The sequence below is a fragment of the Panthera pardus genome, unplaced genomic scaffold (genome assembly GCF_024362965.1).
Source record: "Panthera pardus isolate Hobbes unplaced genomic scaffold, ASM2436296v1 HiC_scaffold_17, whole genome shotgun sequence".
In the NCBI taxonomy this organism is placed as follows: Eukaryota; Metazoa; Chordata; class Mammalia; order Carnivora; family Felidae; genus Panthera; species Panthera pardus.
Window position 1 is genome coordinate 57,055,510 of NW_026526732.1, and position 25,025 is coordinate 57,080,534.

General features: G+C 39.1%; 2 protein-coding genes across 6 annotated transcripts in view; both read left to right on the plus strand.

Annotated features, from left to right (window-relative positions):
* Positions 1-4,513: 4,513 nt before the first annotated feature.
* Positions 4,514-4,889, plus strand: LOC109263293 (apolipoprotein C-I-like). The gene is given in 2 exon segments (XM_019442668.2): positions 4,514-4,672; positions 4,674-4,889. Coding segments are annotated over 2 exon segments (267 nt in total). The 3' UTR covers positions 4,782-4,889.
* Positions 4,890-12,891: 8,002 nt separating this feature from the next.
* Positions 12,892-25,025, plus strand: part of HACE1 (HECT domain and ankyrin repeat containing E3 ubiquitin protein ligase 1) — a 120,777-nt gene continuing 108,643 nt past the window's right edge. For all 5 annotated transcript variants that reach the window (XR_002078225.2, XM_019442974.2, XM_019442975.2 and 2 more), the window contains exons 1-4: positions 12,892-13,214; positions 20,869-20,923; positions 22,119-22,208; positions 23,463-23,567. Coding sequence is in view for 4 of the 5 variants with exons in the window: in XM_019442974.2 (XP_019298519.1) it covers positions 13,139-13,214; positions 20,869-20,923; positions 22,119-22,208; positions 23,463-23,567 (326 nt within the window). In the remaining variant the exon portion in view is untranslated. The remainder of the gene's footprint in view (positions 13,215-20,868; positions 20,924-22,118; positions 22,209-23,462; positions 23,568-25,025) is intronic.

Consider the following 25,025-nt stretch of genomic DNA (forward strand, 5'->3'; position numbering starts at 1 on the left):
TCTGGCAGTCCACAATACAATAATCCTATTGTATTAATAAATTCTTTATTTAACATAAGCTGGATGAAGTCACATTTCTGTCATTTGAAACTGAAAAAGTCCTGATTAATAAATCTCAGTTTGCAGATGAAGAAACTTGAAACCATACAGTTTGAATGAATCACAGTTTTCTGGTATTATTGCCAGCACTAGAATGTCTCCATTCCCGGTCTTAAACCAGTCTACTCTGGCATATTAGAGTTTTTACCTTTTCACTCCATGATTTGCCTTGAAGAAATGCTGAACAAACCAATTTTCTTCATGGTGATTTAAGGTGACTTTATGTAAATTAAACACAACTGATATGAATGTGGAACTTAAATGACAGATGCATTTATTAAATGTGTCTAGCGTAAGATCATCCCATATTCTAGACTCAGCCTTGATAAAGCTCTTCAGATTCTGCAGTCTAATGATTTGGAGTTAAGACACAGCATGTGCATATAAATAGTAAGAGAGTTTTAACAACTTTTTTTTTTTAACCATTTTATTTTAGGGGCTCCTGGGTGGCTCAGTCGGTTAAGCCTCCAACTTCAGCTCAGGTCACGATCTCGCGGTCCGTGGGTTCGAGCCCCGCATCGGGCTCTGGGCTGATGGCTCAGAGCCTGGAGCCTGCTTCTGATTCTGTCTCCCTTTCTCTCTGCCCCTCCCCTATTCATGCTCTGTCTCTCTCTGTCTCAAAAATAAATAAACGTTAAAAAAACAAATTAAAAAAAGAAGATTTTATTTTAAGTAATCTATACAGCAAACACGGGGCTCAAACTTACAACTCTGAGATCCAGAGTCACACACACTACTACCGACTGAGCTGGCCAAGCGCCCCAGTTTTAACTCTTGAACAAGATTTTCTCCCTCAAAAGAACTTACTCCTGACCACCACTAACTTTGGAGTCATCTTTAACTCTTGCTGATCTCAGTTCTGCCTCTTGTCAATCCATGGCGGTCCAAATCCATCTTTTTCCTTCACTACCACCTTAATATGGTGCTTTGTTTCCACTCGCCTATATAATTGTAGGGTCTCTTAACTCATTCAGCTGTTGCCACTCTCTTCTATCTAATTATGTCGTTTCTCACTGCTCATAGAACTGGCCTCTAGCTCCCACACCCACTATCAAGGCTAACTAAAATCTGACTAACATATGTTAGCCTTAATTCTCCAATTGCCCGTAAGCCTCAGCTAAATCAGTGATTAATGCTCAACAATTATCAGCTGTTATTATTTGTTGTTAATCAGATTGTCCTGCTTATTTCTATTCCTCGTGTATTAATGTGACCTCCTTTCAGGCATGAACATTTCCTTGATTCCACTCCTTCCCTACTATGAGGTAATGATTCTCCCCCTCATGTCTCCAGAGTTTTGACACAATGTGAAGAGCTCTCCACAGTTTGCCATGTGTTACTATCATATTTCTACATGACAGAACATTCTTTCCAGAAGTTGAACTCCTTGAAAGTAAAATTAAAAAAGCTTATTCTTTATTGTATATCCACCTTGCACGTAAATATTTGTTTACATTGAATTTGGGACTAAGTTACTGATGATGAAATGAATTCAGAAAAATCTTTTATCTACCCCAAACTGAATGTTTTAAAAAGGCAGAATTTTACTGAAGTGGAAAAAAACAATACATGTAAAATGGTTTCAAATATACACAGGTTCAATGATACTGGTTTTCTGGACACTATTATTTTTTGGTAGGAAACATGATCTTTCATGCTCTCAAGTGATCACTGAGCTCATTAAACTTACTATGAAATTCAGAAAATTCTTTCATAGGTCTATTGATTTCAATTTCATTTATCATGAAATTCAGAGACTTCTGCAAATGCTTTAAAGGCTTAAAAAATTTAAATTCTCACTATGAGTCTCATTTTGGACATTGTTCGTTAGATCCTAATGCCTCACATTGGGAGACATAGCACTGCTTTTAATATTAGCATAAACCTTGAAATTTTTGTAACAGTTTTATGAAGGTTTTAAGCTGAAAATTATTTTAGTTGTAGCCAAAATCTCCTACTTTACACAATCACAATTTATATGATTTGTGGAAATCCCATAATTTACACCTCCCCCAAGAGCAAATACATTTTTAATCCTAAATGTCATGCATGCTCTCAATAATCTACTCCCAAGAATGTTCTAGTACCTTGCAATTTATATCCATGAGGAATAGCTGATGTTGGCATGTACTTCCCATGGATGGTATGTGGGAAGAGAATGGTATCTATTGTGCTATGAATTCATAGAGTTAGGTATGAATTTTTAATGTACATGTTTTTTAATATTTGTAGTGTTGGGACTCAAAAAAATTATTTTACTACATACAGCTGGGGTTTTCCAGGACTAATTCTCCCCCATATATTAAGGATGAGTGTCATCTTGAAAGGAGAACATTTAATACCTTATCCCCATATTATTTCATTTTAGTCTTAGAGAAGAAGGCTCTTGCTTTGTTAAAAGTCACTAGCTTTATGTGTCATAAGAGATGTTAGAATGTCTTTCTATTCCATGGATGATGTATATTTTCTGAGAGTATTATAGTACAAACATCTTCAATTTACCAGGTCGTCTTTTATTTATTAAAAAAAATGTTTTTAAGTAAGCTCTACACACAACGTGGAGCTTGAACTGAAAACCTGAGATCAAGAGTCGAATGCTCTCCTGACTGAGCCAGCCAGGCATCCCCCTGGGTTGTACTTTAAATGGTAGGAGTTTTTCCATATAGAAATTCTTTATGTGGGGTGGCCTGAGATCTTGACATCTTGGGGATCTTGGGATTGTGAATTTGAGGCCTACATTGGGCACAGAGCTTACTTAAAAAAAAAAAAGAAAGAAATTATTTATGAGATATATGCTTTGTAAGTATTCTTTCCCATGAAAATGAATTCTTTTCCATTCATTTTCATAATGGTATCTTTTGATGAGCTTAAGTTTTTAATATTGAAGACTAGCATCGAATATTTGTTTTTATGCTTTTTTGCTTTCAATGTCCTATATGTCCTATATAAGAAGTTTTTGCCTTCTTCAAGGTCATGAAAATAGTCTCCTATATTTTCTTGCAGAAGCTTCATAGTTTTAGCTCTTGTGTGCAGATTTATGATCCTCCCCAGACTGATGTGTCACATCATTGTCTATGATGTGACATAGAGATTGGGTTTCTTTTTTTTCTCCAAATGAGTATCAAATTACTCCAATACTGTTTTCACTGATTAGGATTCTAGTATAATGAAAAGAAGTGATGAAAACAAACATTCTTGCCTTATTCCTGATCTTAGGAGGAATATTTTACCATAAATATGATAATAGAGAAAGAGAAGGGGGCTGGGGTGTGGAGAGAGCATGCACAAGTGCTTGAATTCTGGAGGCTTCCTTAGAAAAGTGAAGAAGTTTCTTTCCTGACAATTCTTGGTAGCTTATTTTTCATTGGTCTGAATTATGAACTATTGACTATCAATAGTGGCCTGGGATGAGATTACACCTGAGCCACATGCCCCTTGACTCAGGGATGGAGTCAGCACATGGCTGTGCAGAAGTATGGACACCTGAATGAAATTATAAATTATAAATAAGTGTTCAGGAAAAAGAAAAAGAAGAAGAAGGAGATCCTATAGAATAAAAGAGACTTTTTGAGCCATATCAACAAAATATGATATGTGAGCATTATTTGGATGCTGATTCAAATAAACCAATTGTTAAAAATGTCTAAGATATCTATCTATCTATCTATCTATCTATCTATCTATATACAATGGAATATCACTCAGCCATAAAAATGAGTGAAGTCTTGCCATTCATGACAACATGGACCCAGAGAGTTTTATGCTAAATGAAATAAGTCAGACAGAAAAAAACAAATACCATATGATTTCACTTATATATGGAATCTAGAAAACAAAACAAAACAAATGAACAAACAAGTAAAATGAAAGCACACTCATAACTACAAAGAACTAACTGGTGGTTGCCAGAGTGGAGGGGAGGGTGGGGGGTGGATAAAATAGGAGAAAGGGATTAAGATATACAAATTTCCAGTTATAAAATCAGTCGCAGGGATGAAAAGTACGGCATAGGGAATATAGTCAATAATATTGTAATAAAGTTGTATGGTGACAGATGGTAACTGTACTTATCAGTGGCAAGCACTGGGTAATGTGTAGAATTATCAGATCACTATGTTGTGCACCTGAAACTAATATAACATTGTCTGTGAACTAAACTTCAGTTAAAAAGTTATGTCTAAGACAATTCAGAAAATTTGAACATTGTCTGGATATTTGACAGTATCAATGTATTTTTGCAAATATTTTATATATAATAATAGTAGTATAATTATTCTTTGGAGCCCTTATCTTTTAAAGATACATGAGAAATGTTTACAGATAAAATGCTAGAATGTCTGAATGTACATTAAAGTAGTCCAGTGTGACCCCATGCTGTCCTGTGGCTGATCCAGTGGGCCCCTCCAGCCCAGCCATGAGTCTCATCCTGTCACTCCCGGTTTTGGTGGTGGTTCTGTCTTTGGTTTTGGAAGGCCCAGCCCTGGCCCAGGCAGCCCCACAAACCTCCAGCACTTTGGAGCTCATCCTGGATAAGCTGAAGGAGTTTGGTAAAGCTCTGAAGGACAAGGCCCTGGGCAGCCATTGAGAGCATCAAGCAGAACGACATTCCTGCAAAGACCCAGAACTGGTTTTCCAAGACTTTCAACAAAGGGAAGGAGAGACTCACAATTACTTTCTCCTGAATACAATGAGAGCCGCCTGCCCCTCTCCTCTGTGGCTGTGCCCTAGGAGGGTGCTCCAAAATTTCCCACACCCCTGCTCCTGTGCCCAGGACTTGATGATACCCATGTCCACCCCCACCCACCAACAAAAATCCCATAGAAGGGGAAAAAAAACGTAATCCAGAGTGAAGGTAGGGGAGTAAAAATGAGAACATTGACAAAACAAGATTGGTTGGATGATGAGTATATTAGGTTTTATTTTACTATTTTCCTTATTTTTTTGTAAAATTATATTCCTTAATAAAATTTTAAAAATCCTCTACTTTGGAAAAGAAGTTAAATAAGGATTGTCATAAAAGAATGGGGAGACAGAAAGCTTTCAGGGCAACCACAGTGCCCACTCTATTAATACTTTTTGTGTATATCGTTGTTTCTTACTGTTTTAAATTATTCACTTGTTTATTTTCACAGTGTTGAATAAGAATTTATTTTCACAGTGTTGAATAAGAAATGAATTCATAGGGGCACCTGGGTGGCTTAGTCGGTTAAGCATCCAATTCTTGGTTTCAGCTCAGTTCATGATCTAATTCATGAGTGAGCCCTGCACCGGTCTCTGTGCAGACAGCATGGAACCTGCTTGGGATTCTCTCTCTTCCTCCCTGCTCTCTCTGTTTCTCAAAGTAAATAAATAAACATTTTTTTAAATGAGATTTTTATTCTTGTTATAAGAATTGTCATGGGGCACCTGGGTGGGTCAGTCAGTTAAGCATGTAACTCTTGATTTCAGCTCAGGTCATGATCTCATAGTTGTGAGATGGATCCCCAAGTCAGGCTCAGCACTGAGCATGGAGCCTGCTTTGGATTCTCTCTCCCTCTCCCGCTGCCCCTCTGCTGTGCTATCTCTTTCTCTCTCAAAATAAATAAATAAACTTAAAAAAAAAAGAATTCATAGAGGTCAAAATTAAAAAGATTTACAAGGGTATATATACAGTGATAAGTCTCCCTGTGATCTCTGGCCCTTGTCACTTAGACTTCCATCCCATAGCCCCCCTCCCACCTTAACTTGGGATCAATGCTATCCTTTTTTCATACACACCATTTTTTTAAAAAGATTTATTTATTTTTGAGAGAGAGCACAAGCAGAGAAGGGGCAGAGAGAGAGGGGGGACAGAAGATCTAAATTGGGCTCTGCCCTGACTGCAGCGAGCTTAATTTGGGGCTTGAACTCATGAACCATGAGATCATGACCTGAGCAGAAGTTGGATGCTCAACCGACTGAGCCACCCAGGTGACCTTCATACTCACCATTTTTAATGGCCGCAAAACATTGCATTGTGTAAACATACCACGATTTATTGAATGATTTTCTTATTGTTGAAGCAGTTCTCATTTATTTATTTGCTTACTTAATATATTTACAAAGCTTCCTGCGCTTTAGATCTTACATCACTGATTATTCCTTATTATGAACCAAATGTTTGTGTCCCTCCAAAATTCATATGTTGAATTTCTATCCCCTGAAGTGATGGCATTAGGAAGTGGGGTCTTTGGGACATGATTAAGTCATAAGGATGATGCCTCAAAAATGGGATTAGTGCCCTTATGAAAAGACTTCAGAGAGCTCTCTAGCTTTTTCTGCCATGTGAGGATACAAGAAAACAGCAGTCTGCAACCTAGAGAAGGGTGTCACCAGGACCAGGCCATGCTGGCACCCTGATATTGATGATCCTATCTCCAGAACTGTGAGAAATAAATGTCTGTTGTTTAAATAACCCACTCTCTGGGATTTTGTTATAGCAGCCTGAATGCACTAACACTTTCCTTTTTCTCTGGAATATCCTCAATCATCTGATTACTTGGAAACAGAAAACTTTCTCTCAACCCCCCATCCCACTTCACCTACCTCTGTATTACCCTTTGCTCCTTCCACACCCTGATCCAACACCTCAATATTCTATTGGAATAGACTATCTTTACCACTCAGATTTATCTACCCACTTTCCACTGAGCTTTCAGGAAGACAGCTTCCCCTCCAGGAAGTCAACCTGCAGGGATCAATCTCAGAAAAGTTAAGTCTACTTTTCTACTTTATGCTCTTAACTTAGTTTTCAAACACCATCTGTACAGTGATATCTCCAAATATTTATCTACCCCAGAATAGCTCTATATGTACCTGATATCCCCACTGGACTACCTCAAAGCCATTTCAAACTCTTCACGACATGATCTCCTCCTCTAAACTTGGTTCTATTCCAGTGTATTTATTCTGTTCCAGGGAAGGGTACTATCATACATGCAATTGCATGAGCCACTTTTCTCTTTCTCATTTCCCATCTCGATTGATCGTCAGTTCTTATTGATTTTATCAGCAAAATATTTCTCAATCCATCCTGTACTCTCTACTTACAGACTCATCATGCTAGCCCAAAAGACAATTACCTCTCACTTAAACTAACTAGTACTCCTAATTAGCTCTTCTTATCTCCTCTACCATGAATCTAATCCATTCTTCATACTTTAGGTGGAGAGACTTTTCCTTCTGAAGACCAATCTGATCACATTACTCCCACCAGCTTAAAATTCTCTAATGCCTTTCCACTGCCATTACAGTTAAGGCCCTACCATGGCTTTCAAAGCCCTGTGTGAACTTCTTCCTCTCTTGTTTCATCTCAGTGTACTCCCTTTTATTACATAGCTTTTAGCGACATAACTGAAAGATAACTTTCTTTAGGTTTCTTAAACATTTCATGCATCAGAGGATCTTTGCAAATACCTTTCTCTCCATCCAGAATGTTCCTCACCAGCCTTTCTCCTATGCATAGATACCTCATATTCGTCTTTCTTTTTTTAAATTGTGCTCTTTTTAAAAAAGTTTATTTATTTTATCTTGAGAGAGAGAGAGCGAGGGCACGTGTGCATGAACAAGGGAGGGGCAAAGAGAGAGACAGAGAAAACCCCAAGCAGGCTCTGATCCTGGGCTTGATCCCACAAACTGTGAGATCATGACCCGAGCCAAAAATCAAGAGTTGGATGCTCAACCTACTAAGCCACCGAGGCGCCCCTCTCTTATCCATCTTTTGATTCTTAGCTTAAAAGTCTGTTTCTTGGGAAATCCTTTCTAGATGTCCTCAGTCTACCACAGAATGGTTTTCCTTTCTTTCAGAGCATCTATCTCTATTTGTACTTATATATCCATGAGTGTAATTATTTGAAAAATATTATTTAAGATATATGGCATAGTGCTTAGATCATGGGATGCACTCAACACATACTTTTGAATGAATAAATGAGTATATTTACCTATTAATCTTTGTCTTTATTTCAGATTATTTCTTTGGGCTACATTCCCAGAGGTGAAATGAATGGATTAAAATAACTTTTTTTAAAAAAATGGCTTAAAACAACATTTCTTATCTTGATATCTGTAGGTCAGGAGTCAGGGTGCAGCTTAGATGAGTCCTCTGCTTCAGTCTCTCACAAAGTTTCAAAATGTCAGCCAGGGCTGGGGTCATCTGAAAGCTCGACCAGAGAAGCTTCTGCTTCTGAGCTCACTCATGTGGTTATCGGCAGGATTCAATTCCCCAGTGGTCAGAGGCTGGCCTCAGTTCCTTACCACACGGGCCTCTGCATTGGGCTAAAACCATTTTACATGGCTTTCAATAGATGGATAATTAGATATACTCATAAATGAGTATGAAACATTCTCTCCAAAAAAGCCCATTAATGAATTAAAGATAATGTTTCAGCACTGTTACCTGACTTAAATCTCTATAGAGAGATGTTTGTCAACATTATACATGATATACATCACAGAAGGATACTAAACACCTGATTAGTAGATGCAGGATCCAAAAAGATCTTTGCAGATACAATACGGGCCTCAGTATTCAAAGCTGAAATTCAACAGGGCAAGTATAGGATCCTGAACTTTAATTTAAAAATTCTGTTGACTGTGTACTGAATGAGAGAGTGTGGCTTAATGAGACCCGTGGCTGTTTCTTGTGGCTCCAGAGTCTCCAGAGTTCCTTTTTCTGGCTCCTCTGTCCCTTGCCTTCCTTGACTTGCAGCCTGCTTTGTTTTCCTTTGATAGCTGCCTCTGTACACTTCATTCCTTGCAGTTTGCACACTACCCTAGCCTGGCTTCTCTCATGGTCTCCTTAGTTGCCTCCTGATTGAGGCTGTTTTGAAGACAAGCACTAGTGCCCTTTGTGTTTTTGTAAATATAACATGTCAGCGCAGCGCCCCCCGCAGGGCTCAAACTCACAAACCCATGAGATCATGAACTCAGATGAAACCAAGGATTGGAGGCTTACCGAGCCGAGTACAGGCGCCCTGTAACTTATGTACTTTAAACGAATGTGTATCCCCTCTATGTTAGGAGAGTGAATGTTTCACACATGTCCTTGATAAGGATTGTGTTTCAATTTTCTGAATCTTGTATCTCCTTACCCATCTTTTTCTTCTAGCTCTATCAGTTTCAGAGAAAAGGGTATTGAAAATCTACCGTTGGTGGTGGAACTTATTTTTGTTATTCTGTCAAGTGTAGATTTATTTTTAGTCTCTGTTGTCAGGTGTAGATTCAGGACTATTATAAACTTCTTGGTAGTCTCTTTGACTCTAATAATGTTTTTTGCTCTAAAGGTTATTTTGCTAATGTTAATAGTGTTTGTGACAGTTAATTTTATGTGTCCATTTGGAAGATCTTTTTGGATGAGTTAAAATTTAAATCAGTGAACTCTGACTAAAGCAGATTGTCCTTTATAACGTGAGTGGACTTCATCCAATCTCTTGTAGGTCTGAATAGAAGGAAAGGACTGGCAAGAGAGAATTCTTTGGCAGACTGCCTTCACACTTGATTTGCACCATCCTCTCTCCTGAGTGTCCAGCCTCCCTGCCCACACTGAGATTTTGAGCTGGACAGGCTCCATAATCACATGTGCCAACACTTTATAGTAGATCTCCTTCTACATATGTACACATATCCTATTGGTCCTGTGTCTCTGGATAACCTGGACTAAAACATAACAACAGCTTTTAAAAATTTATTAGGTATCTTTTTTCCCATTTCCTCCTACAAATGGCGGTCTCCTGCAAATGGTGGCCTTTTAGAAATAGCAAATAGCTGTTTTGTTTTACCTTTTCATACAATCAAGACTTCTGTTTTTTAACCATTAGGTTTTGTCTGTTTATATTTTCTGTGACTGTGGCCATGGATCTGATTTTTGTGTTTTGTTTTTACAGTGACTGTTCTTTATTCTTTGCTTTTTCCTCCCCTGTTCTCTTCCTGCTTTTGGCCAAATTGATTGTTTTCTTCTTCCAAATGTTAAAATGGGCCACAGAAAAATCTGGATTCTTTTTTTTTTTTTTTTTAATTTTTTTTTTCAACGTTTTTATTTATTTTTGGGACAGAGAGAGACAGAGCATGAACGGGGGAGGGGCAGAGAGAGAGGGAGACACAGAATCGGAAACAGGCTCCAGGCTCCGAGCCATCAGCCCAGAGCCTGACGCGGGGCTCGAACTCACGGACTGCGAGATCATGACCTGGCTGAAGTCGGACGCTTAACCGACTGCGCCACCCAGGCGCCCCAGAAAAATCTGGATTCTTATAAGTAAAAACCTCTATTCTTTAATAACGGAACTTATGATACAAAATGACCTTTTAAGTTTTTCCATTTGAGATTCTTGGTGTTGACTTCCACAGGACAAGTGAGAACATCCTCAGTTTTTTAGCTAATAACCTATGAAAACTATTTGGTGTTTTTTGTTATCCTTGGTGTGATAAACTGCCCTGTTCAACATTGTAGCCACTAGGCATATATGGCTATTTAATAGAAACTATTAATTTAATTAAACTATTAATTTAATTAATTATATGTATTGTGTGTTTAAAAAAATTTTTTTTTAATATTCATTTTTGAGAGGGAGAGAGACACAGCATGAGCAGGGGAGGGGCAGAGAGAGAGACACACAGACACACACACACACACACACACACACACACACAGAATCCAAAGCAGGTTCCAGGCTCTGAGCTGTCAGCACAGAGCCCGACACGGGGCTCAAACTCAGGGACCGCGAGATCATGACCTGAGCCGAGGTCAGACCCTTAACAGACTGAGCCACCCAGGCGCCCCTTGTGTGTGTGTGTTTTTAAAATGTTTCATTTATTTTTGAGAGAGAGAGAGCACAAGCAGGGGAGGGGCAGAGTCAGAGGGAGACACAGAATCTGAAGCAGGCTCCAGGTTCTGAGCTGTCAGCACAAAGCCTGATGCCAGCCAGAACCCACCAACTGTGAGATCATGACCTGAGCCTAAGTCTGATGCTTAACTGAGTCACCCAGGCACCCCTTTAATTAGTTACATTTAAATACATATTTAAAATTCACTTGTGCTAGCCACATTTCATGCACTCAGTACCTCCACTTGGTCAGTGACTACTATTTTAGACAGTGCGGATTATAGAACATTTCTATCATTGTAGAAAGTTGTATTGGATAGGAGGTGATAAGCCTATCATAGTACTGTGGTTTCATACATCTTGGAGCAGAGCTATTTGAGAGACTGCCTCATGTTGCAGAATTTAGATCTGACAATCTATAGCAGCATTCTTCCAGCATCTTCTGCTCCTGTGGTGAATAGTGACCAGCATGGGGAGCAATGCCCACTATGGAGGTTACTAGGGGCTCCTGCCAGTGTACCCAGACTTTGGGCTTGGTGCCCTCAGGACATTGGAAGTAATTTAAATGGGAGTGACAGCTTAGGGAGTAATGGTGGTAACAGGGACTGAGGTGTTAGCTTCTGTACAATAGTGGTCTTCATCTTCTGAATGGAGTGGGGAGGCCAACAAAGGCTGAAGCATTTCCAGTGGAAACCAGATTGCAAAGGGTTGGGCATGGACCAGACTGGGCTGTAGCATTTGGTATTCCTTTGAAGCTTTGACCTCCCAATCTTGTTGTTAGACTGGTTTAGGTCTCATCTGAACCAGCTAGTTAGGAGGTCTGCCCTGAGCCTGTTGCACTGCTGGCAAAAGTGACCAACAGCTGCAGTTTAGAACTAATTTAGGGGGGGCATTGGCAGAGAACACCATGCTGGCCACCATCTGCCCCTGCATATCCTGGACAGGCAGGTGAGACTCTTTCTCTGGCTCAGCCAACATGTAACATTAACACCTATGTGCCCATTCATTGCAGGGACAGCTTTGCTTCTTGAGGAAGGAGAAACTGAGAAAGTCCAAGCTCTTTGCTTCTTTATTACTCCAGCGTCCGAGAAAAGAAAATTCCTCCCTTAACTTTTTCATTGTCAGTGGTGTTAGCCAGGCTCGGATTTACCTGGATCGCATTCTTCCATGTTTCAGCTGCTCAAATTTCTGTTTTTACCTTGGCTTGTGCTCAACTTCAGTGCAGAGCTGACAAAAATGATTTTTCCCCCACTGATTTCGTCATAATTCATTTCTTCCACACTTTGTTGGTATTGTCAAATTTTTTACAAGCCATAAAGTCAAAGTCTGGATTCCCCACTGGTATCTATTGTCACCTTCAACTTCAGCAGTGTACTAAAGAAACCAAAGTTTTCTTTCAGGATGTCATCATCTGTATCTTCCTTAAGGTTTCATCGTTGTGTCAGGTGCCGTGGCAAGTACGGGAGTACAAGATGCAAGATAGGTTCGTGATTTGCCCTCACGAAGTTGTCCCAATAGGGAGACAAATAGTTGACAGAAAAGGTGTATCCTACTTTGCATTTGTTTGACTTCGTTCTTCTTTAAATTTGACATGTGAACATACACTATTTCAACAGTTCATGTATCTGGAAACCAAATGTACCCAAACTTGGATGAAGGCGAGGAAGGACTTAAGAACTGCGCAGAACCGCAATCTGCCAATATAGGGGAGTGACAGAATTGAAAGAAGCTGCTCCTGTACAACTCTGGAGGGCAAGAGAGGGCGTGGGGCCACCCAGCAAGTCTCTCCAGGAACTTGGCGGTAAGCCCGGTGTTGGCCAGGCTTCCCGCCCTCACCACTCTACCCCAGCGTCGGCGTGGCCTCGGCGCAGAGCCACGGGCGCGCCCAGCGTGGCTCCGCCTCAGGCGCGCGGGTCGGCCGGCTCGGAACTACCGTTCCCAGAAGGCCGTGCGAATCCGGGAGGGAAGCGGCGGCGGTGGCAGGAAGGGCGCGATCGGCGGCCGCGGCTGCCCCGTCAGTGGTCGGTCCGGCAGTCTCCGGTCCCGGGACGGGGGACGCGGCCCCGAGCGGCCCGTGCAGCCCCGGGCGTCAGCCGGGGCGAGCCGGTGGCTCCTCCCGCCGAACGGGCCGGGGCGGGATGTAGGGCGCTGGGCGCGGAGGCCGCCGGCGCGGCGGGGTGTGCGCGGAGGGCGCGCCGAGGATGGAGAGAGCGATGGAGCAGCTCAACCGCCTGACGCGTTCGCTGCGCCGCGCGCGCACCGTCGAGCTGCCCGACGGTGAGCGGGCAAGGGGGCTCGCGGTGTCGGGGCGGCCGTAGGGGGGCGGAGGGCGGGGCTGGGGCGCGGCTGGGTCGGGTGAAGAAACTGAGCCGAAGCCGAGAAAACGCCCACAGTTACTTTCCTTAGCTGGGAGGGGCCAGGCTGGAACCCGCGGCCGCCCCTCGCCCGCGGCTCCCGCCCTGGCAGATGGGAGTTTGCGGGAGGTCTGGGCTCGGCGGGGCCCTGGTGCTGGAAGAAGCAAGACCGAAGTCTCTCCCGACTGTCGATTTAAGGTTTTAGCAAAGGGGCAGAAATTTCAGTCGGATGGCGGAGACCCGGATCCAGAAAACATTACAGTTGTGGGGCATTTTACAGTCGCTGCTAGTTGGGGGTAGAGAGATGCATCAAAACAGTATTATTTGCTTTAAGTTGCAGAGCGAGAATTAAGTAGCCTTTCTTTTCTTTTCGGAAATGTAGAGCACTGTTGTATTTTGATGGTAAACAGATAAAAGGGTGTCAGATACCACTCTTGTACTCTTAAAGTACTGTTTGTGTATGCAGGTATGTATATGTGTATACTTTAAAAATACGCGTGCCTGCCTGCCCTCATTTATTCATCAGATTTAAGAGTGAGTCGAGGACCTTCCCCAGAGAGGAATAAGGCATGACCCTTGTAGTTCCGGGATTTTAGTTCGTTGTGCCAGGGTTTCAGAATGGGTAAAGCACTAGCAATAAAGGAGGTGAGAAAACTGTTGTTTGCAGCCTCATGAATTCCCACCGTTTAGTGGCAGCAGGAGATGGCAGTGCTGCGTCTAATAGGCTTTCGGTTCTGTATGCCCAGCGAGAGAAGGGTTAGGAGGTTATGGCTGGTAATTTTTTTAAATGGGTTGTATTAGTGTATCTTTCATTTTTCAAAACTTTTTTTGAATTGCTGACGGAGAGGTGACTTGTAGGTTATGGAAGGGGACCTTGGGAGAGAGTCATCAAACAAATAAATGTGGGACTGAGGACTTTGGGGGTAGTTTTCACGAAAAATTCCCCCCCTAGTCTCTATTTAGGATTAAGAATAGGGATGATTTGTGTGACTTTCTGAAAAATGATTTTCTATTTGATATTCTGCTAGTATGAAGTAGTTGGCTGAAAATAATGAATGATGTCAGTAACTAGACTTCTAGCTTGAACTTCTACATTCTGTGTTTTCTTTCCAGCTTCTACTTTGAGTCCATTTCTTAGGTGCTGTCCTCACTCATTTTCCACAAATTATTGGCGTAGGCTGATGAAGAACACAGCACGTACAGTTGAATTAACCAGGCACTTGTGTTGCTTAGTTTAAATTCCACCATATTTTACACAAATATGATTTAGAAGACTTTGATAATGTATCCTGCTCCGAAAAGTAATGTATTTTCATTGTAGAAAATTTCAAGAAGAATAATTTAAAAAATCTGTTATTCTACCATTTAGTAATAAAGTGTTAGTATTTTATTTCCTTTTCTTAGTGTTTTTTTCTCTTTATCAAATCAAATTAAGAACCTACTGCATATAGTCTTTTGCTTTTAGGAAATATCACATTTTTTATGTCTTTAAATATGCCTAATGACTTTGCAGCATGTCATAGGATACATGTAACAAATATTGACTCTCATTTTTGTTTTGATAATAGATTTTATGAGGAGCAACTTTGTAGTTTTAAAGTCTTAGCCTTCCTCTAAATATTTCCTTAGGATTAATAAGTGGGAGAAAAATTATAGACCTAATTACATCGACATTTTTAAAGCTCTGAGTTATCACCCTCCCATAGAAAGTTTCACCAATGGTCTAGAGTCCTTGGAAACTAGAGTAGTAAGTAAAACTAAAACATTCTCTCATGTTGCTAGGCAAAAGTGGCATCTTGCTTACATTTGTTTCTGTTTCATTGTAATAATTTGTTCATCTTGTTCCTTTAGTTTGTCTTTGTCCCTAAGTTCTGATGTATCTTTTTGAATTTTCTGAGCTTGGCTCTTTCAAGTATGTAATATATGTGTGTGTGCGCGCGCGCGCGCGCGCGCGCGTGTGTGTGTGTGTGTGTGTGTGTGTGCGTGTATGTATTGCATTCTGGTTACAAAAATCCAGCTTGTTGTGCTTGCATTTTAAAAGCTGCAGAATGGGGGCGCCTGGGTGGCGCAGTCGGTTAAGCGTCCGACTTCAGCCAGGTCACGATCTCGCGGTCCGTGAGTTCGAGCCCCGCGTCAGGCTCTGGGCTGATGGCTCGGAGCCTGGAGCCTGTTTCCGATTCTGTGTCTCCCTCTCTCTCTGCCCCTCCCCCGTTCATGCTCTGTCTCTCTCTGTCCCAAAAATAAATAAAAAACGTTGAAAAATAAATAAATAAATAAATAAAAGCTGCAGAATTAAGTCCTGAGATCTCTCTAAATTTAGAAAATAATCAGATACTGTACTAATTTTGCCATGTTAGAATTCAGTGATTAATAAACGTCTAATTGGAACACAATATTAAGGTTGGAAAGTTTTTAATCTCCTTTTACTCTAAAATTAACTTTGTTGCATAGGATTAAACTGCATATTTGATTTACTGAAACTGGATTCTGGTAGAACACATTTATGTTTCCTTGGGATGATGAAAACCTGAGTATCACCACTAAGTAATACCACTAAGTAATGGTGTGCAGGTTGTTCAGTCATCCTGGGCAGGGCTAACATTGGAATATTCTTGTGAGAGAGGAAGTGTAGAGAAAGAAATTACTTTAGGGATGTGGATTCTCAGTGGACGTTAAAAAATTGGTTTATATTGTTTGTTTATGTGGAAAAAATAGTCCTAAACTACTGAATTTACAGTGAATTTGTTTAGTAAAATAATAGAACTTGAACCCATATTAGCATATATTTGAATGATGATTAGGGTGATTATCAGTTTTTATTTTTTATTTTTTAAAATATTTTTTAATGTTTATTTTTGAGAGAGAGAGAGACAGAATGTGAGCAGGGAGGGGCAGAGAGAGGGGGAGACACAGACTCTGAAGCAGGCTCCAGGCTCCGAGCTGTCAGCACAGAGCCTGACATGGGGCTGGAACCCACGAACCATGAGACCATGACCTGAGCTGAAGTCTGGCTCTTTTTAGTATCTGTGCTGCTGAAGAGAGCACTGAAGTCTGGCTGTTAACCAACTGAGCCACCCAGGCGCCCTGTGATTATCACTTTTTAAAAAATCACTCCCATTTGATAGTTTTATAGAGAAATTGTAAATAATATAATGAACCTGAGCTCCCTGTTCTTAAAGGATTTCCTTTTAGTTGTAGAGTTCTGGAGCTTTATCAATTGATCAAAATGGTCACCATATCTGATAAACTGAGATTAAATTCTTCTTATCACTCTAAAAACTTTATATGCCTAATTCTTAACGTGTCTTCATGAGTGTGGAGAAGGAAGCATGTGACAACAAATTTTGTTCTTTCCTTTTTTTTTTTTGTAATGTTTACTTATTTATTTTTGAGAGAGTGAGTGAGCTGTGGAGAGAGAGGGAGTGAGAATCCCGAGCAGGCTCAACCCCATGACCTTGACATCAGGACCTGAGCCCATATCAAGAGTCAGATGCTCAACTGATTGAGCCATCCAGGCGCCCCTGTTCTGTTCTTTCATAGTATACTATTTCCTGGATAGTCTCCTTCTAGCATCATAGTTGTGGTTATATTTATTTCCTCATACTTTTAGTGTATGTGAACTGAATTTTTATAAGGTTATATGTGACTTAAAAAGTAAGATCTACATCTGAATTTTACCTAAATAAATACCCTTTAAATAAAACCCATGTGAACCTTATGATGCTCATTCATGGTCACTTAAAATTATGTACTAACTTGACTTAAAAATTTAAATTCAAAATAAGGGTATTTCCTTTTTGTGACTTTCTTTATTATGGAGGGACTTAATGAAATTGTCATGGTTTGGAAGTTCAGATGTTTATTAGGGCGTGTATCATATGAGAGAGAAAGAATGTTGCCATGTCAAGGGAGGCTTAGTGCCCTGTTTTTCAGCTCCAGGTGGTGACTCACTGATAGTTAATGAGAATAATTTATTGCAGTCAGCATTAACAAAAAAATTGAAATAGAAGAGAATAAATTAGAGTGTATTGTGCGTAAAAGAATAAGTATGTAGGCCTTTTGTTTACTGTATGTAGTATACTGGGTGCACTGTAAGGTTTTTACTGTAAGGGCTGTGGACTCAGCCAGCTTTGAGTTTGAACTGAGCCCCTTACTGACCCCATCACCCAGCTTGTTACTTAATGTAGTGCTCAGTTTTCTCATTTGCAAAATGGGGGTAATAATAGAACTTCCTTCATAAGATGGTTGTGAGGTTAAAAGAGATGATGTATATAAAGTGTTTAGAACAGTGCCTTTAAGATTATGTTTTAGGGGCTCCTCCTGGGTGGCTCAGTTGGTTGAGTTTCGACTTTGACTCAGGTCCTGATCTCAGGGTTTGTGAGGTCGAGCCCTGTGTTGGGCTCTGTGCTGACAGCTGGGATCCTGGAGCCTGCTTTGGATTCTGTGTCTCCCTCTCTGTCCCTCCCCCGCTTGCACTCTGTTTCTCTCAAAAATAATAAACATTAAGGGGTGCCTGGGTGGCTTAGTCAGTTACTTGACTTTGGCTCAGGTCATGATCTTACAGTCTGTGACTTAGAGTTCTGCGTTGGGCTCTGTGCTGATCAGCCTGGAGCCTGGTTCAGACTCTGTGTCTCCCTCTCTTTCTGCCCCTCCCCAACTGGCTCGCTCGCTCTCTCTCAAAAATGAGTAAACATTAAAAACAATTAAAAAATATTAAAAAAAAAATTTAAAAACCCAAAAGATTATGGTTTAAAACATGTGGGCTGTTACGATTAGGATTTTTTGTTATTATTATTCTTTTGTAGTGAAAATGTTGCATCTGCATGCTGAATTTGTGAATAGTCCTGACGAGAACTAAATTGCTTTTCATGGATATACTTACAAATAGTGAAATAATGAGCAAAGATGTGAAGAAATGGTGATAACTTTTTTCCTTCTCAGTTATATATTTCTTCAGTATATATTTCTAAATATGTAAACTGCTTTTTTCAAACATAATCACAATATTATTGTTAGAGCCAACACAGTTGACAATTTCTGTTATCATCAAATACCCAGTCCATATTGAGTTTTCTTCTCTCAGAAACATTCTCTTATAGTTGGTTTGTTTGGATCAGTATCCAAAGCCCACATATTACATTTGGCTGATCATCTCTTAAGACTCTTTTAATGATAACAGTCCCCCCCCCCTTTTTTTTTACACCTTCTTATTTCTAAGTAATTTTAGACTTAGAGAAAAAATGCATAAATAGTACAGAATTTCCATGCACCCTTCAGTCAGTGTCCCATAATGTTCATATCTTGTACAGCCATAGTACTGTTGTCAAAACTAATGAATTAACATTGGTGTAATGCTGTTAACTATGTTACAGACTTTATTAGAAATTGACAAGCGTTCTCAACAATGTCCTTTTTCTTTTTTTCAACTTTTTTTTTTTTAATTTATTTTTGGGACAGAGAGAGACAGAGCACGAACGGGGGAGGGGCAGAGAGAGAGGGAGACACAGAATCGGAAACAGGCTCCAGGCTCCGAGCCATCAGCCCAGAGCCTGACGCGGGGCTCGAACCAGAGCCTGACGCGGGGCTCGAACTCACGGACCGCGAGATTGTGACCTGGCCGAAGTCGGACGCTCAACCGACTGTGCCACCCAGGCGCCCCAGTCCTTTTTCTATTTTAGCATCCAGTTGGTGATACCATATTGCATTTAGTTGTCCATGTTTCCTTAGCTTTTCCAAACTGTAATAGTTCTTCAAGCTTCTCTTGAATTTAATGGCCTTGAGACATTTTTTAATGCTTATTTATTTATTTTGAGAGAGGGAGAGAGAGACAGAGTGCGTGCATACGTGCACATCCATGTGTGTGATGGAGGGACAGGGAGAGAGGGAGAGACAGAATCCCAAGAAGGCTCAGTGCTGTAAGCGCAGAGCCCAACAAGGGGCTGGATCCCATGAACTGTGAGATCATGACCTGAGCCAAAATCAAGAATCAGACGTTTAACTTCCTGAGCCACCCAGGCACCCTGGGCCTTGAGACTTTTTAAGAAGACTGCTTGGATGTTATGTGGAATTCCCCTTAATATGGGTTTGTCTGATTTTTTTTCATGATGTGCTTTTTATAAAAAAACGTGGATTATATATCAGACGCTACATGATACTACATGATATTGATATGTGTTCTATCTGGTGATGTTACCCTTTATCAGTTGATCAAGGTGATTATCAGCTGGGTTCTCCACTGTAAATTTACTATTTTCCTTTGTAATTAGTCAATATTTTGGGAAGATACTTTGATACTCTGCAAATACCCTTTTCTTCCTGAAACTTAACTCATTAATTTAGTATCAGCATTAATGTTTTAAGGGCTAAATGGTCATTGTCAGAGTTACTTCTCTGTAAATAACTCATAAAAAAACATAAATGCATTGAATTGAGAAACGACCACTAGTGATACGTAAAAATAAATCCAAACACAGCTGAAATTTATGTAAGTATAATCTATCATAGATATTATTGACATTTAACCTTTTCTTTTGGATCACACTTCTGTGAACTTACTCTATACAAGATATAAATGAAAATGTGAATAGTGTAAAGTAATAGGGAAAATTAAGACTTAAATTTCATAAAATAGGGGCGTCTGGGTGGCTCAGTCGGTTGGGCATCTGACTTCGGCTCAGGTCATGATCTTACTGTCTGTGAGTTTGAGCCCCGTGTTGGGCTCTGTGCTGACAGCTCAGAGCCTGGAGCCTGCTTCAGATTCTGTGTCTCCCTCTCTCTCTGCCCCTCCCCTGCTCAAGGTCTGTCTCTGTCTCAAAAATAAATAAACATTAAAAAAAAATTTTTTAATAAAAAAAATTCGATTTCGTAAAATATAGTTTCATAAAAGCTTCTAAAATAATTTCTTTTGTTTTAATGTTGGCAAGAAGCAAGTACTATGTATATTTAATGTTTTAAAATTATTTTAGCATATATATCTATAATGCCCATATATACTTAAAATTTCCCCAAACTACATGTAAGTTTGATAAAACATGAAGTTGATAAACACATCTTTGGAAGTAAAAGAAATTTCTTTTGTAAAGCTACAGAAACTAATATGTATCTCATTTTCCCCATCACATCCAGAAGCTAATAAGCACTTTGGTGATGATTTAAAGGGACTGAACATTATGATAAAAAGTTCTGCATTGCTGCAAGTTTTGCAATACCTCTGGTATTGTGCACTTTTTAAAATTTAAGTTTATTTATTTATTTTGAAAGAAAGTGAGAGAGCCAGGGAGGAGCAGAGAGAGAGGGAGAGAGAATCCCAGGCAGTCTCCGTGATGTCAGCACAGAGCCCACCTCTGGGCTGGAACTCATGAACTGTGAGATCACTACCTGAGCTGAAACCAGGAGTCAGATGCTCAACTTCAACCAACTGAGCCACCCAGGCACCCCTCTGTACTATCTTTAACCTTCTTCCACCTCTTGTTACTTTTTATATGGAATTAGAAAAACTCTAAAGTAGTCTTAAGTATCTTTGGAAGAAAATAGATAAATTAATTCTGTTTTTTGTTTTGTTTTTGTTTCTTACTCAGATAATGAAACTGCTGTTTATACATTAATGCCAATGGTTATGGCTGATCAACACAGGTGAGTGCCTATTTAAATTTTTTTTTTTAACATTTATTTATTTTTAAGAGAGAGAGAGAGAGAGAGCACAAGCAGGGGAGGGGCAGAGAGAGAGGGAGACACAGAATCCAAAGCAGGCTCCAGACTCTGAGCTATCAGCACAGAGCCTGATGTGGGGCTCGAACTCAAGAACCACGAGATCATGACCTGAGCTGAAGTCGGACGCTCAACTGACTGAGCCACCCAGGCACTCCATGCCTATTTCAAATGTATACTTTTTGTTTAAATGAGTAAGGGAAGTATATAAATTTACCTAAATGTTGTGTACACTTACATGCACGCACACAAACATACACACACAGTTTGGACATAGATGTTGTCCTGGGGCATGTTGTTTAACCTCTGTTATAATTTACTGTCTGTGAAATAAAAACCAAAATTTTCCAAGATCCGTATCACCTGTAAAATTCTATGGTAAGAGATTTTCTGAATGAATTGTCAGCTATTAAGTCAGGTATTTGGTTGGTCACTGACAGAAAAACACTGTGATGGGTTCAGTTAGAAGTCACTACTGATCTTTATAGCAAAAGGTTAGGGCTGATGGGCAACTTACTTCCCTAATGTTCTACTTTGATGTTCTTTTTATTTGGTGCATATGAGACACAGTTATCTGACTAGATGTTGAGATGTTTACACTTGTAGCAGACATTTCTGCTGTGGTTAGCCATTGGATAGTTTGGTGTAATAAGAAAGTGACAAGGGAACTATTTTGCAGTAGTTTACAATGTAAATAATTTTTTGCTTTAAACTTCCTGTCTTATGCAACTAAAACATTTTAATCTGATTTTTCTTATTTGGCTATGATTAATACAGATAAGCCATACTTTTTGCAAGGGGATTAGCCAGCCCAAGAGTCTTTCTTAAGAATCTAGGGAGAACTGAAGCCAACTTAGGTTTCTTCAGAGCAGATGATATAGATCAGCAGATGAAGAAACCTTCAACACCAGTTTATAGGTCAGTGCAGTTGGTTTCTGGATGAAATGTTGCTGGCTACCATGCTATGCTTAGAGAATAGTGCTTTGTTTCTTGGTTGTTGTGGGACAGAACTTTTTGGATAATTGTTAAGAGTAACTGAAGAGCTATTAACTTGAGTTACTATGTTTTCAAAAGCACATTTTTTAACATATTGACTCTTACTAATTTTCTTTTGGTGTAGGTCTGTTTCTGAGCTACTATCAAATTCGAGGTTTGATGTCAATTATGCATTTGGACGTGTGAAAAGAAGCTTGCTTCACATTGCAGCAAAGTAAGAAAAAGATATTGTGGATTAAAGTCTGATCTAGAGTAATGATCAGTAAGCTTTGGATCATTGTTATTCTACAGTAGTTTTGGGGAAAGATGAGAATAGACTACTGAATGGTTCTTTATTCTGTGTAGAGCATAGTATGCTATGTTTGTATTCTTTCTCTAGATAACCTTGAGATCAGACTCAAGTCTCACATCTACTGTCTTAGCTTGTTTTAGATCAGATCAGTAGGTTGCCTTTCCTGGATGTATTTAAGAGGGTACATACACTTATTTATAGCAGCACTATCAACAATAGCCAAACTATGAAGAGAGCCCAAATGTCCATCGACTCTTGAATGGATGAAGAAGGTGTGTTATATATATACAATGGAATATTACTCAGTCATCAAAAATAACGAAATCTTGCCATTTGCAGCAACGTGGCTGGAGCTAGAGTGTATTATGCTAAGCCAGATAAGTCAGTCAGAGACAGACAAGTACCACATGATTTCACTCATAAGTGGAATTTAAGAAACAAAACAGATGAACATATGGAAGGGGAAAAAAGAGAGAGAGGGAAACAGATCATAAGAGTCTTAATGATGGAGAACAAACTGTGGGACATGGAGATCAGTGGGAGAAGAGCTAGATGGGTGATGGGTATTAAGGAGGACACTTCTGTTATGATGAGCACTGGGTGTTATATGTAAGTGATGAATCAATGAGTTCTATTCCTGAAACCATATTGCACTGTTAACTAGAATTTAAATAAAAATTTGAAAAGGAAAAAAAAAGGTTATATTCACTGTAATCTTTTTCTTATCCTACCAGTATGAAATTTTATATGTTAAACTGCTCACAGAGCCATTGGCTTTATATTTTTTACTTAGGTATGAGAATGATTTTTATCCACAGTCTTCAAGTATGTAATCAATCACTCAATTAGTTGACATCTAACTTCCTTTCAAGAGTTAGGTAAATGTGTTAAAATTAATTTTTCATTATAAATTTGGCTTCTGGAAGTACTATGTGGTTTTTTTGTGTGTATTAATACTTTATTTTGATTTATTTGAATATCTTCGTAGCTTTCATAGTAGAATGTACCATCTTGAAAGTAGAGGATATTTACTATTTGTGACGGAAGTTAAATCAAATTTTAAGTTAATGGACCTCAAAAATAATGTGTTTACTAGAGCTTTTTGTTTTTTAATTAAGTTGTGTCAACTGTGGCTATTCATTGAATGTATCTGAACTGTTTTTAATACTGTTTTAGTTGTGGATCGGTGGAATGCTTGGTTCTGCTCTTAAAGAAAGGAGCGAATCCTAACTATCAAGATATTTCAGGCTGTACGCCCCTTCATTTGGCAGCTCGAAATGGGTAAATATTTTGTTTCCTTGAGGAGCTTAAGTTGCATTATCAGTTATGTCTAACAGTATTCAAGGCACTCTTGATGATTTTGTTTTTTGACCATTATTTGCCTTGGAAAGTGGGTTGTGGGTCTTATATTCAATTTTTAAAGAACTATCGTATTTAATAATTCATTACATTGTTTACTAATATTTTTTCTTGAAAATATTCTTGTTGAGGTTCATTTTTACTTGTATTATAATGACATTTTATTTTCTGAAAAGCAGAGTTGTCACCTCTTTGTTTTGGTGTCCCTTTTCCTGATAATTTTTTCCCGTGTCTAATTTCATACCTTATTTTCCAAATTACTTGTTTAGTTAGTTTTATTAATGAAATTAAAGATAGAGTAAATATATTGTACCTAGCTTATTTATAATTTTTTGAGAATGGGCTGTCCTATAGTCAGCTTTCTAAGTGAGGCTAGCTAACTCATTTCAGTGCCAAAAGTTGTGTTTTCTTTTAATTATGACAAAAAGCTTTCTGAATAAATAATGTGTTTACTAGTCTTCCTTTTGAATTTTTTATTAAATAAATTTATTCCCATTATAAAACTAGTATTTCCAAAATGTAAATATATTTTTGCCTTTTTTGGATAACTTTGGTCATCATTATGAACATCTTTATGTTATTATGTGCTATTTTAAACCTTACTATACTTTTTATGGTTTTAATTTTCCTTTTTTTGTTGTTGCAAATTTCAGATGTCACATCTTTGTGTCTGCCTCTACCACTGTTTTTTACTTCTTAAAATTCTCTTGGACTGCAAAACCATATCAAATGGCTGAAATTATGTTTAAAATGAAAAAAAGTAGTTTTGACTCAGGACTTGAGGAATTTACATTTATAAACATGTTTCAAACGCTATAAAGTTTATTCCCATGTGTCTCTTTGATTACTCTTGAAAATATTTTTGTTTCCTCTTTTGATCTGGGATTCTAGGTAGTTGAGGTAGCTGCCTAACTGAGATAGATATGGGCTAAAATTGTACACTGCATCATTCTGAGACTAAATTTTTGCATATAAAGGATTAAAGTGGAACCAAAAATACAAAAATCATAGTGACGTCTAGGTTGGACCAGGGGAAGGCATGGTCCTTTGACACTGACTGTTCTGTTCCAGTTCCTGATTTAGCATGTGAACTAGTTGTCCACTGTTCTGGTAGGTAACAGTGTGCTGATCAAAGAGCTGTTTTTATAATAATTAGCCACATTAGATATGTTTGTAGGGTGTCACACTCAAGGTCATAGATCTTGTTGAATTCATTCCTTGCTGAATTGATGTCAGATCTGGATACATTATCCCAGGTGTTGGTGGGATAGTAACAAAGCTCTTTAAAAAAATTACACATTAAGGGGTACCTACGTGGCTCAGTCGGTTAAATGTCCATTGACTCTTGATTTCGATTCAGGTCATGATATTGCAGTTTGT